Below are 17158 nucleotides of genomic sequence, written 5' to 3' on the forward strand. Positions count from 1 at the left end.
AGTCTCAGCTCTGCTTATGCCCCACTTATTTTTGTAACCAAAGCTGTGGAACAGTCCGACCACATAGTTCATAGCCCTCATCCTGTCTGTCCAAAAATCCAGTATAGTACCTGAAAGTTGGCAACCAATCTCATTTCATTTCTTGCATTTGGACTGTCAAATCTGGGCACTTTGTTACCCACTGGTAACATTCAGTGTTTTGTGTGAACATTCAGTTGTCCACATGTGCAACAGAAGGAATTAAACAGGTTACAAACAAGCAAGGAATTCTTACAGGTTATCCATATCCAGAAAAGCAAGGGATTACAGAAAAAAATAAGGAAAGAAAAGGCAAGGAAGAAAAATACAGAGGCAGCAATAATGGCACCAGGTAAGTAGCACAGACCACAAGTGTGACAGTAAAGGAATTGGCCATTCAGTTGGTACTGAAGAGTTGTGCTCTCCCGCTCTTCAAGTAAAACTTCCCATTAAAATCAGCAATTTATTATTATTAACAAAACTCCAACAGCTAAAATTGCCATCCTATATTAAATTCAGAAAATGGCGTGGGTCATGGAAGAAACACAGAACATGGTCTTGCAATATGTTGGCAAAGAATAAACAGTATTTTTATGGAAGAGTATCCACCATTTGTTTCTTTAATTTTTTAGTCAACCAAAACCAAGGTGCATATTGCAGCAATGCATATAGTTATTTTTCTCCTCGACCTTTGAGCACAAGATAGAACTACAGAAGCGAACCATGAAATTTATGTGTTGACCTTAAATCTTAGTGTTTAGTTAGTACTTCCTATGCACTGCTAAGAGTTCCCTAGGTATACAGAGATAAGGAATGGATTCAACATCCACCAAGTTTTAGGATGCAGCCTAAATATTGAAAAAAAAACCCACACTTGAACTTGCTTTAAGTTACTCCAAGTGGTTCTGGGACACATTTGCTTTACCAACTATGACTGTTGGTCATTGGGAAAACCCATAAAGCATGAAGGAAAAAAAGCTGCAGGAAGGCTATTTATTCTAGTACAAGAGTTTAGTTTATTTAGGAACTTCTCTAAAGATTTTTAACTTCTCTGACTCAGCTACAACCCAGTACTTGAAGCTTCTCATTTTGAAGACACTTAACAAAACGTATCCAATAAACAGAGAAACTGAAAACTGCTATCATCTAATTTTTGCACCTTAATGTAAAAACATACATATTTTTCAACTCTAAATTTGCCAAGGGATTGCTAATGTGTTCTCCTCTACTTTTTATTCACATACACAAATATTATCTACATGTTGATTCTACAAGAGTTGAAAAATTAAGAAGCATGTTTTTAATGGCCCAGATAATGTAATAACTGAAGTGTCAAATGCTTTAGAAGGTCTAATAATCTTTTCTCTTTTAAAAAAACAAACTAAAAGAACTAGAGAAAATGGACAAGTTTCATTTGGGATTTAAAAAAAAAAATCTTAGTTATATTTAGTTGACACATTCTTGTCCAATCAATTTATGGTTTCCTTTGAGGAGATAGAAGCATTTTCCATCTTCTGGCAGCCACGATTTTCAAGAGGATACAACTATCTAACAAGATACATCTGCAACTCCTCAGCATCTCTGTTACAATTCCACCTAGCTGTTTAAGACCAGCAACATAAGCCTGCCAACATTCTCTTCCATTTCACCTTCATCTTTGGTTACAGTCTCCATTCTGGGACTACAGCATAAACTATGCTCTCCCCTATACCTGTCAATGAGCACAATCATTAGCAATCAAGTGCAAATTACCTTGAAGGTATGGTAACTTTTTGCCCAACACTTCCAATTAACACTTCTTGGCAGGTTTACTAGAATTCTGATAAACCACTGAACTTTTATCAGTGCTCAGTTTTTATGTATGATCTTAACTCAATGGTGAAACTACAAAGGTACAAGGGACAGGTCTTAGAGCTGGTGTTAATATTCTAACTCAACATCTCACCTGAATGCTAATCAACAGCAAACAAGGAAGGCTACAAGCATTTTGTAGTCAAAAAAGGGGACTGCAGGGCAGGTGGGGTGGAGCACCACAGCTTGTTTTAACTTACCTTTGGAAGGAGATTTCAAGTTTTAAATGTGTTATCCCCAAAGTAACCTAAATTTGTTAATCCTGCCTCTAAAGAAAACACTCTGTGACCTTCAGTACTGAAGGAACTCGAAAAAAGATTAATACCTAATTCTTCAACATGGCATTTAAATTGCAGACATCAGAGATAATGAACCAAGGCAAAGGGGATTGCCGGATTTGGGATTACAGTAGAGATCAAGTCAGGTTAAAGCTGTTACAGCATTCTGGCATTGTTGTTCTTTGCAAGTACGCAGAATAAGTGTTATAATTCCCTTTGCCACATTTAAAAAAGTCTTACTACAAAAACCTTATTTTGGATACGTTTATTCAATCTGTTCATAACAAAGAAGTAATGATTCTTTAGAAGATTCTTCCACCTCAGATGTACATCAGGTTCTACCACATGCCCCCTCAGGGTACAGGAGGCAAGGAAGACTGTACTAGTCTTAGGAAAAGCCTGCAGTTTACTCCTTAGTCACCATCTAATCCAGTCATGGCTCTGCTCAAACTCTGTCAGTCATTTTAAAGGGAAGCCACTTGTCCTCTGGCTGGCAGTTGGCCAGTCGCTTCTGCTATGCTTTATTTAAATCCTCCACTGTCCACGGGTCTCCTCCAAAATGAGATATTAATGGCTTAAGGCCATCACAGTCAAGCAGCTATTCTAGGATATCACAGGGAAGCCCTAAACCAATGAAGCAAGAAGCAAACCTGAAATTAGAGACAGCTACTATTGCCAAAGCCTCTACCAGACAGGAAAAGTAAAGGAATCAAGAGTGTAATTATAAGAGGATTCAGCCTTTATCTCTAATACACCATTTGGCTTTATTAACATTAAAGGAAGCATAGAAATAAGAAGTGCATCTATTCAAATGGAATAAAAACCACTCATTTATAAATTTTAATGTTTTGAATATTAAGTGTTCAGGACTGAAAAGCAATCAGTAAAGTCTGTCCAGTTATACCAGGGATTATGTGATTTATATTCATATACATAAATGCCATAGCTTTTCCTATCTGAACTCAGTTACAATTGCAGAGCTTTCAGCAAAAAATCTAAACTTGCGTGATCTTGAAGGTACAATAAATTACTTGGTTTAATCACTTATCTATACATATAGACACACAACACTACTTACTCATCTGCAGGTAAACTAAAGGTGTCTCCAAGAAAAAAAATTGTCAAATTGTCACCCAAGACAGAATGAGACATAAGGACCCAGTAGAAACACCAAAGAAAACAGTTTGCAAAACTGCTTAAGAAAGCATGATCAAAGATGGAAAACAGCTTTACTGCAAAGTCCTTTTCCTGAATTTGGAGAAAAGGAGCCATCAAGTCAGAGCATACATCAGTAATGCTATTCACTAGGTATGTGTCTATCCCCACAAATCATCTTACACAAGTTGGATGTAGACATAATAAAAACCTAAAGGATAACTGGTTTGCTTTAAACTTAACCTCCATTGTTGCATCTGTAATATGTGTGAATATTAAAGTTTTCTGTTCTATTTTATGATCTCCCTGCCAGAGTTTGCAATATGTCAGGTAGGCAGATAATTAACAGTACTAGAGACAAATATAGTGCAGTTTTTAAACCAAGGCAAGGCAGAGTAAAGATTGTGCCACATTGGGAAAACTAACAAATAAATCCTTTCACTTGAAGCAGAAAAGCAAAACCTTGTATGTATGAGAAACCATAAGCTCTCATACAAAATAATAAGAGCTCTCACTGCAAAAACTTGCATAAGCACTGCAATCTGTAAATAAAACTTGAGACAAAAACAGTCACAGGAACAAAAGTGTTAACTTTATGAGCTAAGGTACAAATTCCCTGTGTGGTATTAAGACAATTTCACTTTTGGCAGTTCCCAGCTACTACTCTTCAGAGGCAAAAACCCAATCTACTTATGTAATCACTACAGAGCTGGCACTTCTAAAGCTTGCATCACCGTTGAAAATACTCAGAACCCTGTAATTTTAAGTGCATAAATGAATAATGACCTCTGCAAAAGCCAATGAAAGGAGTTTCCCAGAAAGATTCTGAAGCAACTCAACCTTTAGTAGGGGAACAATAAAGTTCTGCCACCACTAAATCAAAGTAACTTCTGATGCAATTAAGAGTTCACATTCGGTAGGACAGGTTGGTCCTCCATTGCTTCTGGAGGAGTCACAAAAAATTTTGCAAGATGCTAACTTATTTGTTCCACTTACATTAACATACTGGTTTCATCTACAAAACTTCTTACTAGGTTTACCATACAAGCCTCTTCACTGAAGTTTATTCAATTCCCTTAGCTAAAGAAGAGACCACAGCAGCCTTCTTTCTCAACTTTAAAGATAATTCCAATAGTTTCCCAATCAATCCACCCCATGACTGTGCTGTTACATTAACACAGACCACACTAGTGAAAATTAAAACAAGACCATGCTGTCCAGGCAGAAAATTTGTAATCCAAGTACTAAACAAGGTAGAAGACTGAGAAGACTGCAAGGCAACAGACATATCAATGACAATTAAAAAAAAAATACAAACCAAACCATAAATCTTCATGTATAACAAAAGTGGAGTTGAAGAGTTTTAAGAGATCATTTCAAAGAAGGCAATTTTGTTTCTAAGTATATAGTGCAAAAGCTTATAATAAACAGTATGGCAGAAAGCATAAATCATGACTGAAGGTTATAACAAGTGACTAAAGTGTCATGGGATTATCAGAGTTAAGGGTCAACATCTTAATAACAAAGAAATGACATCAATTTACACTTAATGGGATACTAGAGAGAAACAAAAACCAAAGCCTTTCACATTGATCTTGTTCTTCAGTACACTGAGAGATACAAATTGGATATTGGCCACTTATGATCATCTCCAATTTAATCACTTCATTAACATGAAGGAATTTTTTCCCATCATTGGTGAATATGAACACAGAAAATCCAAGCAACTGCAAACAGTAAACTGTGTTACGGTTGTGTGAAAGAAACAACTTCAGATTTGGAAAAGTAAAGTAACATATAGAACAAAGGAAACAAAAAACTTCATTCAAAACATTAAGCATCACTGAGAACCTGGAGGGACTAAGAACAAAGTCACACAGTTTTCACCAGTAATTAAAACAGATTATACTTAAACTATTATTTAGCATCTTATAGCCTGTCAAATGAAGACAGACAAAACTATGCAAAAGAGTTAAAACTTTTTTTTTTTTACAGGTAAGGTATTTAGTAGGCAATTAAAGCTTTCAGCTTCTCCCTTTCTCCACAACAATTTGGAGATAAAACAGTTTTTGTCCAAAGTACCCTCCCTGCAAACAACGTTCAAAACTTCCACTCCAACACAAAGCAACAGAACAGTGGTCCAGCAAAATTGGGAATTAATCACTGGCTGACCTACATAGGAATAGAAAAGTTACTTTACAAAAAGATATTAACTTGACCTAAAGCCATATTGAAATATAATTTACTATATACAGATATACTCTCTGAGGCTGCTTTCTATTACACCTATTTAATTCTCAGCACTTCCATAGCACTATAAAACCCAAAGAGAACTAGGGACCTTCAGCAAACAGCTCTCTAGAACAATCGCAGTACAAACTCTGCCAAGTTAATTGGCAGTTCAATACCTCCCTCCAAAATTAACAGAAACAGTCAAAAATTAGTTATATTCTCTGTAATACTTCCAGTCAAGCACTCTTGCCATTGAATTGATGAGGGGTGTGAAAGGTAGGCTTTCTTTTCTCTTCATTGTTTTTTAAACATGCTGTAGTATGTTGTGGAAATCATTGTCACTTAAAGGTATGGTACTTTGTTAACATGCTTGCAAATTTAAAAATTAGTCCAAAAATAAGTTAAAAAAGCTAAAGGCAAGTGTTATCAACATCTGTAGAATCAAAAACTCTACCTCTTAAAAATATGATTTGTGACACTCCAAATACAAAAAAGTGAGTATAACTAAGGGTGACCCAGCCTTCTGAAGTTTCTGAACTTCCTGATTTTGCTTGTACCAAGAAGATATAACACTGAAAGCCCTAACTCTACAGGCAGGAAGAAAACCAATAATCATTAGATCAGTTTCACACTACTATTCAGCAATGCCATGAGCATTAGAAAGGCATAATAATACTTGCAGAGCGTTTTCCAAAAGCAGAAGAGGAGCTACAGTAGTCACAGAACCCCCACTAGAGAAAACAAACCTCCTCCCTAACTTCTGCAAGAAACGGCTACAGGCCTGCTTGTGACTGATCAGATATATCTCACATATATATCAGGCTGAGGCAAACATGAAAGATGAGAACCTAACTGGAAATGAAATGAAGCATGTTATCCTCTGACAGCAAGCGACAAGCATACAAATTAATGTATTTGTTCCCAACATATCTGGTAAATGTCCCTCACCACAAACTGTTCACCAACTTATGCAAGCAAAGAATGGGAGATCAGTATCAGTTGGAAAGTAAGTTTAGAAGGCTTCATTTTTTCAGGGGGTTTAGACGTAGCAGGTTCACTGTACTGCTGCAAGTGGTATTTGTGGAAGGGAAAGAAAATAGCAAAGATATATTCTAGAAATGAAGACAACAGATTATACTGCATCATATAACAGTATTATACTACTTAGTGTAAAAGATGATACTACAGTTGAATTAATTCCCTGTTCACAGAAGTAGGTTGGAAATACTCAAGAACAATGTGACCAGCACATCTTTCTCTTATCTTAAGTTTTTAGATTTTTAACAGTGTATTCAGTAATGAGTTAACTGCAAAGGTTAAGGCTTTGTGAACAGTTGCATGGATATTTTTAAATGGATGTGAAAAGGCCTGCAGGAAAAAGAAAGCTGATGCAGCTCTACTGTACTGCATACAACAGTCTACTAACAGTTTGAAAGAGTCAAATGTCCTTGAGCAGGAAGTTTAAGTGCCAATTCAGAGAATATTGCCAATTCACACAACCTATACCACAAGATTCAGGAAAGTCACACAGGTCAGTGTACAGTACTCGCTCAAATGGTCTAAGAGCACAGAAACAGATTGCATAAATAGATGCTGTCACCAGCCTTTCTTCCCATTTAAGAAATTTATAAACAGTTTAATACCTCTTAGTGTGAAAAAGGGAAATCTGAGCTTCAAAGACAGGAGATAAGCATCTTATCAGCTCCACAAGAAGAGAGACAATGGAAACAGTACAGTAAAAAAGATCACAAAGAAAAGTAGAAAATTAATAAAATGTCATTTAGGATCTACCACAAAAGAAGCTGAAGAACACTGCAAAGTATTATGTAAAGGACATGTATCTGAAAACAGATTAGATAGTTCAAAAATGGGATTTGATTTCACAAACTGACAAGAACAGAAAACAATCAGGGCGGCAAAGATGCAGAACTGGACAAGATGTGCAAATCAAAGGAATAAACAGACTATGCTGAAGGGGAACTGTTGCATAGCTACAGAATCTGCAAAAGAGAGATTGTATTCCAGTATTCTTAACCATCTCTGATAGTTAACACTTATCTTAATACTTAGGTTTTTTGGTTTTTTTCTCCAAAAGGAAAATAACTTTATCAGAACTTAGAGCTGTCAGCTATTACATTGAGATGTTTTAACAAGCTCTGGTTTAGTTCATGCCACTCAAGGACTCACAAAGAATTCAGTAAAGAATAAAGATGAGTCATACGGTTTGAAAACAGGCCCTTACCAACACTGTGATCCAATACACAAGAATCAAAACCACTGTAATTAAATTATAAAGAATTTTACAAAACATTAAACAGGTCTTCTGGGCATTACCAGCTTCCATTGTAAGTGAATAGTTAGAATTTCCAGCAAATTAGGAATTCATTTTCTGAAAAAGATGCACTGCAAATTTCTGAATCTTCCAATTATCATTATCATAGACTTCCCAATCAAAGAAAAGCAAAATGAAACATAGTAATAAACAGAAAAATACCACACTGCTTTCAGTTAAGGTTTTCACTGCTATGGAATATTCCAAAATCTTGAAACGGTTTTCTTTATGTGACCTGTGTCATGGAGAAAATACTGACTTTTAAAAATCGTAACACTGAGGTGATATCCATTCTGGAGTTGGTTATATGAATATTCAAATGCAATTAAAAAGATACAATATTCTAGGTTAAGTTCCTCAGGGCAGGAACTGTACAGGAATGCCAATATTTAATATTCAGTATCAAATAGAGACATCTAGCACTTCAGCTACAAGCTAATAAAAGGGTACTCAAAAGATTAAATCAGAATTCCAACCCAGTTTTAGTAGCTTATAAACAGTTTTATGTCAAATATTTGAAGAATTATCCAAAATCTCATTTACTTACAGATGTTAGCATTATTTTTGGTAAAGATTCATAGCACCTGCTAAAGAAAAGATTACTTCATATTGTCAGGAATCAAAGCTTATTACTTGCTGTAACTAGCAATACAATTAAAATCAGCTATCCTGAAGAGCTGTAAATTTTCTTAAGTTGTAAATGTACATAAAAGTAAGCATAAAAGTACACACAAAGCAACATTAGAAAAATTACTGCTATTTATAGGGTCCACAGGTCCCAAAATAAGTCAGGTAGATGCACCCCTGCAGAGCTCCAGTGACCTCCAGTAATAATTACCAGTTGCTCTGGAGGCTCACAATCAATAATCTAGTCATCCTAGCCCAAGACACAGTACAAATAACTGCATCCATCCCCAAAGACTGACACAACTGTGCATGTATACACAATTTGCCCACAGAACGACAGGCTACCATCTTTCTGCTACCTCCCATCTTAGCTCTTCATAGGCTGTACTTCGAAAAATTTACTGCTTGCAAACCTTAAAGGCAGCGTATAATACGCGTACATTTGTACATCAGTCTGTAATATGAAGTGCAAATCAAAGAACACTTCTAATTTTAAAATCAGTGCTTTATCTGCTCTTTGTGAGATGCTGGGTAACATGAACTGACTTCACAAAACATTTATGACACTGCATGGATGCTAAACAATACCTCTGAGAAAGTAGCCAAGGTAAAACTATTGCTCTCCACTCTCTCACTCGAACCAACTCTTCCCAATTTTTTATGGAATCTTTAGCTGCTCTGCACCCTGCTAGAGAGCATTACAGTACTACTACATCATTACATACAACGCCTAAATCTTAAACAACCATCTTCTACTTCCCCTCAATTTTAGTCCCTTTTACTCGCATGACTTTTTGTTTTCTCACCAAGAAAGGGAATTTGGCCACCTTCTAGCTCACTGTTCATTTTTTCAAGGCCTCTCAAAAGATGATTTTTCAGAATTGAACTCTGGCAATGGCAAATTCAGCTGCACCAACACTAGAGTTGTACTCCAACATTCAAGACTACACAAGAATCAAACTTACTAACCTTTTATATTTTTAAGTTACATTTGTCACTAATCTCATTTTTCAATGCACTGTCCGAAATAAAAAACTAACACCAGCGGTACCCAATGCAAATGCTTTAATCTTATTACTGAAGTAACCAAATTTAGTGTTTTGAATAAAATATTTCAGAAAAACACCATTTTTATGAGAATCCCTGAAAAAATTTAAGGGTAAGCAGGAAACAGGTATTTTACTAGAAGCCCCTATGAAGAACAGTGATTAGAGTGCTAAGATAGTCTACTTAAGTCAAATATAAAAATCAAGTCTATTTATTCATATGGCATTTTGTTATTGCTGTTCAGAAGTTCTCCTATTTATCATTAATTTTTTCTAGACTTCCTAGCAGATCTACATGCAATCAAGCTTTATCTGAGAAATCTGTGAAGTGTTCTTTCAGTGTTATCAACAAAATTGACCCATGACTGCTCAGATACCAAGGTGCTAAGCCTGTAAGCAGTAGCTCAATACTAAATTAAACTTCCCCGAGGGAACATCATTACATACAGAACACTAAAAAAAGCTGTTCAGACATCATGCCTACGAAGAACATGAAAAGTTCTCCTTCATAAATTCAGGCCTAAAGTCATACCCATGAGTTTAATAAAAACAAACAAACAAACCACTCTTTTTGAAGTCCTCTCTGCTAGCCATAGTATCATTGAGCAGAGGGAATTCAAGTGAGTTCTTTCAACTTCAGTGATGCTGTTCAGAACCTACGGAGTCAGCAGTGAAACAACAGTTGTTTTGTCTTTTACTACCTATTACCAAAACCCCAAAACACCTGATAAACATATGCAGAGGAGCTATTCACAGGGTGACAATGGAGAAGGGGTAGAAAAAAAAAAAAAAGAGTACTGTAGCTGAGATCTTCCTTCTCAAAGTTTCCAGCTGCTTAAAATAAAGGGTAAAAAGCCTCCATATTTGTCACAAATATATCAAAGTAGAAAAGAAGTTCCACAGAATTTAAAGATGATCCTAAGATCATATTCTTGTGAGAATCACAGCTGAATCCACTTTTCCAGTAGCTGGGTTTCTTCCCAGGAACACAGTAAGCCTGGCCTTCATTTCTGGGCTTCCTAGCTCTCACCCCATCCTTTCCTCTCCTGCCCCTCCCAAACTCTGACTGAAGTTCTTTAACAAATGTCTTACTACATTTTTTAATTCTTACTTTACCCAACTTAGGCAATGACACAAAGTGTTTTTGAACTTCAAGCTGACTGCATAAGCTTTTTAAAATAGGCACAGTATCAGCTTACTAGGGGAGTTCCGGTTCTTTGCCTTAACAGTCTGCTTAAAAATGTCCATCAACACAGACTTCACAAATATTCACCTGAGTGTATTAACTGGCACAACCTGTTTACAGCTTGGAAGCCAAGATTTTTATTGGCAGTTCATGAGCAATGTGGTCCTTTAATCCAAAGCATTTAAAGGGTTTCTGAGACTACTTTAATGCAGTCAAGGATAATTATTTATATCGCATGGGATTCTTCCTTAATTGTGGAATGGAGTATCAATAGCATGGCCAACTGACTGTCAAGTTACAAGTCAGATATAGTCTCCAGCCTGTTTTGCACCATCTACATAGTTTTGCCAAGCAGTTAAAGTAACAATGTGCTTGTGGCTGTGCTAGGTACAATCTAAAAGCAAGATATAAAACATTTTAATGGTCTTTCTGTCTGTGGAAAAGGCCTAATAAAGTATAGTTACCAAATTAAAATTTTCAAGCTACACATTTAGAAAGCTACATAAAATTTCAAGATTAAGTTTTCTTATTTAAAAGAACTGTCATTCAAAAAATTACTTCACTTGAAAGATGTGGGGTTTATTCTTAGACACATCTGAAAGTTCTTTAAAAAAAAAACTCTGCACAGGCTTTTGCCATTCAAATTATACAGAACAGACCTGAATAGGCAAACAAGACATAGTTTAAATTTAACCCTGGTTAAACTTATCTTGATATTCAATATTACTAAGGAAATACAGTATTTCACATGGTGACCAAAATAATCTAGCTACATCATACCTCAAGCAGAATATATTGCTTCTAGTCATGTACTTAAATCACTGCAAAATCCTAAATTTCAAGTCTTTTAAGCTCCCTGATCATTGATTCAGGGAAACAGCAGTGAAAACATTCCCAAAATACTTGAACTGGTATACTGAAAGATCTATCTATTCCAGATTAAAGTACACTGGTCCATATCCAAGCCTGCCCCACTTCATTCAGCACATTAAGGTAATCTTTGTAGCAGATGTTTCTCAAACTGCTGATGTCAAGATTACTTTAGGCCACTGACATCTAAGAAACTGAATAGCTTTTATGGGATATAAACGTCCATTTCCAGGTCTAATCTCTAAAAGAAGTTACTTTAAGTGGCTAACACAATGCTACAAAGACACTGAAAGAAGGCAGTGTGTGACCAAGCTTTCAACCACTGCACACCATCACATGCCTTAAGACAAATGGACAGTGCACAGCACATTTCCTAGTGGCTGTATTCTAACTCAACTCATCAGCCCCAAGACCTCAAAATTTTTAGCAGCTGATTTGATTTAGACTTCTTATTTTTAGAGCTACAAACACATTATCCATTTCCGACATCACATGCTAATGTTAACTTCTAAACAATAAAAAGGACTTTGGATAAGTTATTACCCCACCATGACCTCAACCTTTTTCATTTGTAGAACAAGGACAGTATTTAGCAGCTTCACAAGAGCACAGCGAGATAAGCTATTATGGTCTTTAGGAAAGAAAGAACATGTTTAAGTAATTTATATAATCAAGCCAGCCAATAAAATTCTTACAGTTTCCAGGAGTTCCAACTTCTTTTCTGTTTTAATTAACAGGGACATGCACATAAACCAAGATACTTATTTTTCTTACAATATCCTGCTCAGAAGGTTCCAACTGCATAATCTTTAAGCATAAGCACTTTTCACTCCTCTCTTTTGATGTAGATCCATGCCTCTCATCATTCCTTCCCCATCAGTTCAATCTTTACTCCCCCATCCTTGCAGTGCTTGCTCCTCCAGAAGCAGAGGAGTTTGATCGTGACAAGGACATCACACAGTAGCACCTTCCCTATTTCTGCTGACAATTCTGCCAAAGAACTAGCATGTAGGAAGCACGGGAACAGTCAGGCCCCTTTGCCCCCGCGGCCTTTCTGTAGGGAACACACAGGAATAAACAAATTTAGAAGAGAAAAACATATAGGCCAGAAGAAGGAAAGGATCGAAAATAGGGAAATGTGTCACTAAATGAATTGGCTGCTAATCAACAAAGAACAAACAGTGCAGTGTAATTTTTCTCCCAATTAGTAGTTCACAAATGATACTACCCAGAGCAGGGAGAACAGGCTTGGGAGGAAAGAGGAAGGGCAAGGACATCAAGAGCAAATTGCTTTCAAGAAGTCATGTATCAGCTCAAATTACAAAAAAGTTTTTCCTATGAACACAATTTTTGGTCACCATTTCATATAACTAAACCAAAGACTTAACAGTTTCATGCTCAATTGCCATTCAAACTTAAAACACTTCAGGAGAGGATACAGTTTTCTTTAACAAAACTCAGCTAAACACAGGCAGTAATAAAGGGGAGGGAAAGCAAAAGAATTCTTTTACTAGCAGGGAAATCAAAGCAATGTTGAAAAACATTATGCAAGTGTAATTTATGAATTACAGTAGGAGAATGCTATTAAGCATACGTACAATTAAAAAAACCTATTCCTTCTGCAACACTGCCAGGTAAGCAACTGATTCAACAACCAGCTACAAGAAAGCTGTAAGATCTTCACTACTAGATTCATTTCTTCTTGAAAGTATGTATTGCGTCAATCAAAACTGATGAATAATTTTCTCATAGTAGCTTGGCTACACCTTAACAGTTTTTTGTATGTCTTTCTGACATACAAAAATGAGGGAAACGAGGAGGCAGAAGCAGACCAAGAAATGGTTTGGCACCAAAATGAGCATTTCTGCCTCATTTGTTTCCCCAGAAATACGAGAATTACTGAAGACTCCTTTTCTGATCAACAGAAGATAGTCCCATCTCCTTTAAGGTATCAATGAAAAACCCAATTTAGATGTTATTAATGTCACTCCCTTAAAGCTTCCCTTTTAGTGCTAAGTCAGATGCCTTAGAAGATCAATATTCTGAAGTTCCTGAGGTATGCCCACCACAAACCATTTTCCCCTCAAACTACTCAATTTTAATTCCTCTCTATTGTTGAATTAATAGTTTAACCAATAAAGACAGAATTCTACTTCTACTGCAGAAATAGTGAAAAAAAGTAATTACTTTTTAAAAAGTCTCTTTCCTCCTCCATTAACAGGATCTGTCTTCCTTTCTAGATCACAGTCAAGTAAACTTGCATAATCAAATTGGCCTCTAAACTATGCCTCTGAAAATTACTTCCAAAATAATATCTTTTATTAAAGAAACCAGCCTAAATAAGCCTACCAAATACTTCTTAAGACCTACAATGAGCTTCACAGTTTGAATCCTAGACCAGTTTATTCCACCTGTGGCAGAAGACCACCAGTAGGCTGTAAAACATAAGACAGACCATGTAAGTGCCTCCAGTTCCTGCCACCTGTTACAAAACTGAACTGACTATTCAGATGTTTGTAATGATAGCAGTGAAATGATGATTTGGTAATGGAGTAACTAGTTTTTTCTTCAGCTAAGAACCAACATATTTAATACCCTCCCTAATAAATAGGAAACAATGAGTCAAGATGGTCTTCAGGCTTTTTTGTTGTTGTTGTTTTATTGCAAAAAATGTTTTGGTTAGAAACACTGCTAGATCAGCTTCGGCTGGAGAAAATGCACCAGAAGCACCACTACTCAAGTAAAGTGGGTCAAAACAACTGAGTAAGAGTGTAGCTAAGGTGGACACACTATATAATATGGTTTGGGTGACAGGGTCCTATGGAATTCTGTATCTTCTGTCCTACAACTACAAAACTCAAAAGCTGGATATAAACCAGAATACAGACCGTCCTGAGAAAACGGAAATTACCTATCCAAACCCAAGATTGTTTAATAGCATCTATCTGTGCTATCTACCTTTTCCTAGAAAATACTACTCATAGGAAAATCTTGCTAAGTCAACTCTGACAGAAATAGCATATCAACATTACTTCTAGCATTACATAATGGACTCATCATCTTATGCTCTGCCTGATAGATTATTTTAGAACTGGCTATACCAAAACATCCAGAACTACATTCTTGGACTCACTACATGTTTATGTTTTATCTTAAGCTACCTAGAACAAACGCAAGAATACATTCACCTCTTTCTTCACTATAACTTTCAGCTCTCTGGTCCTGGAAGAACACAAAAGAAATGTTACCCCAAACTGTAAAAAAGAATTGCTCTATCCTAATAAAGGTTGAAACAAGGTCTACTCCATTAAAAGTGAACTGTTCCAGTGAAAACATCCACAGAGTAACGACAGTAAAAAGAATAGCAACTTAAATGAAATGGTTTTTTTTCCATGTTTATCAGCTGTTTAGTTTTAGCTTGGTTTTCAGACCACAAGGCACCTAAGATCAGTTGTTATCGGAACCGGCATACTGACATAGCTATAGTGAAAAGCAGTAACAACAGCCAGAGAGTTATGTCAGCAAACGAACACCTTTACTGGTAGAGATAATATCCAGCATACCTTTTTTCCAGCTTCTGCATTTACACATTGCAATTGATCATACACAAATACTGTTCAAGAAATCACAAAGTAATAATCAATCAACATGACTGTACCATCAAAAGATGCTAGGACAGCTTCATTTACAACAGAATGGAGGAAAAAAAATAATCAAAGTTAATCACACATGAAAAGTTAGGTTCATTACAAGTCACTAACACACACACGCATTCATGGTTAAATAACTTTTTCTTTCCTTTTATGCATGTTAGCATATCTCCTCAGGCAAGTCTTCAAGAACACAATTTTCACAGAAGACCCAACTAATGGCAGTATGAGCACAACCGTTGTGTGGAAGATGATCACTGTTCATCTATATATTCACAGCAATTAGCAGTATTGCAACCATGGCATAATTACAAATAATAACTTTTTTCTTTTTCAGTCTCAGCTTCATTAATACCTTGTTCTCAAAATACAAGCCGCCTTTTCTCACAGTTTTAACGTACTCCAAGACTGTGAAGGCATTCAAGTACACACATTGGTTTAGTACCCAACTGAAACCAAACCTTTATACATTTCAAAATATTTCTCCAAATGCACATCTAACAGACATTAAAGTGTACACACAAAGACAGCCTGAACATGATGCATCAGTTTCTGCTACAAATTTATTTTTTTTAAAGGGAAGACTGCAATCCCCTGCTTAAAAACAAAAGAAAACCCACTTTTGGCTCCCAGGCCCTGTGAAGTCTAATGTGAAATGTGATGAACAGCTGACCTTGCTATTAAAGGGTTAAGAACCAAAAAGTTTAAACCACTTATATTTTTCCAGGTGTAAAACCAAAAAATTGCCAGAGTCTTCCTGCAGCCAGAGTACTGGATAATTTAGGCTAAAATAAATGTTTATTAAAAAAGGGCGTTGATTTCTTGGCAGCGGTGAAAAGCAGGAGACACCCCTAGCGTCGACGTAAAACACTACAGGACTCCATACTACATATCTGGGTTAATTTTACGGCAGTAAAAGGGAAATTTAAATCGTCATGATTTAAAAAACAGAGCAACTCAAATGCACACACCTGAACATACCGCATACCTTCTTCCTGCGGTCTCAAAACCCGCATGCCTACCATATTTAAAGTGTCAGCTTTCTAAACCCAGACCAATTGAAGTATACATTATCTAGCCTGTCTCCCTGCCATAGGCTACGTGCATTATAGCTTTCCGGTCTGCACATGAACAGAAAAACGCTGCTGCACCAAGGCGGGGGGGGGTGGAACGGGACCCTATTGAGATTGCAAAACAACCACAAGACACCTCTACCAAAATGCCGGACTTGCTTAGGGCGCTGCTGATACATCTGGAAAACAGATGAAGCGCAGGCCGAGGAAGGCGAACCCCCGGACTGAGGGGAAGGGGGGCCAGAGAGCGCGTTTGGGGGCGGGGGTGAGGTGAGGGGGTACCGAAGAGCGAGGCGAGGCGGGGAGAAAGGGAAGGGCCAAGCCCAGTGAGCGCTGCGGGGGGGGTAAGGCGGCGGAAGGAGCAGGGGAGGCAGCGGGGGGCATGGGGGCGAGGCGGAGGCCATGGGCGGCGGCGGGGAAGCAGGGGGACGTGCCCGCCCCCAGGGAGAGACGCAGAGCGGCCGCAGCGGCGGCCCGGAGGGAGGGGAAAGCCCAGCGAGGCGCTCGCCCGCGGGAGGACGTGGACAGCTCGGGGGCGGGAGGCGGAGGAGACGGGTCAGAGGCAGGGCAGCAGCAGCGAGGCGGAGCGGCGGTCGGGCCGGGCCGGGCCGCGGGGCCATTGCCTCACCCCTCACCCCCGTGGCCCGGCCCGGTCTGGAATATTCCGGCGGGGCGGGAGCGGGGGGCTTGGCACGGAGCGGCAGCGAGGGAGGGTCCTCACCATGGCGGCGGGTGGGCGTCAGGCGTCTCCCCCGCAGCTGAATCCACGGAGCCCCGGCCTCACTGTGCGTGTTCGGCGTCGGCGTCGCCGCGGCCGCGCCCCGGGCCTGCCGCTGCCGC

The 17158-nt window shown here is 38.0% G+C and overlaps 1 protein-coding gene across 2 annotated transcripts in view; it reads right to left on the reverse strand.

The window, feature by feature from the left end:
* The window catches only part of PPP3R1 (protein phosphatase 3, regulatory subunit B, alpha), a 41897-nt gene extending 24745 nt beyond the window's left edge, over nucleotides 1–17152 (reverse strand). For both annotated transcript variants that reach the window (XM_010574774.1, XM_010574775.1), the window contains exon 1: nucleotides 17040–17152. In XM_010574774.1, the coding sequence (XP_010573076.1) occupies nucleotides 17040–17042 (3 nt within the window). In that variant the 5' untranslated portion in view covers nucleotides 17043–17152. The remainder of the gene's footprint in view (nucleotides 1–17039) is intronic.
* Nucleotides 17153–17158: the final 6 nt, after the last annotated feature.

The sequence above is a fragment of the Haliaeetus leucocephalus genome, unplaced genomic scaffold (genome assembly GCF_000737465.1).
Source record: "Haliaeetus leucocephalus isolate CR32 unplaced genomic scaffold, Haliaeetus_leucocephalus-4.0 Scaffold450, whole genome shotgun sequence".
Taxonomy (NCBI): domain Eukaryota; kingdom Metazoa; phylum Chordata; class Aves; order Accipitriformes; family Accipitridae; genus Haliaeetus; species Haliaeetus leucocephalus.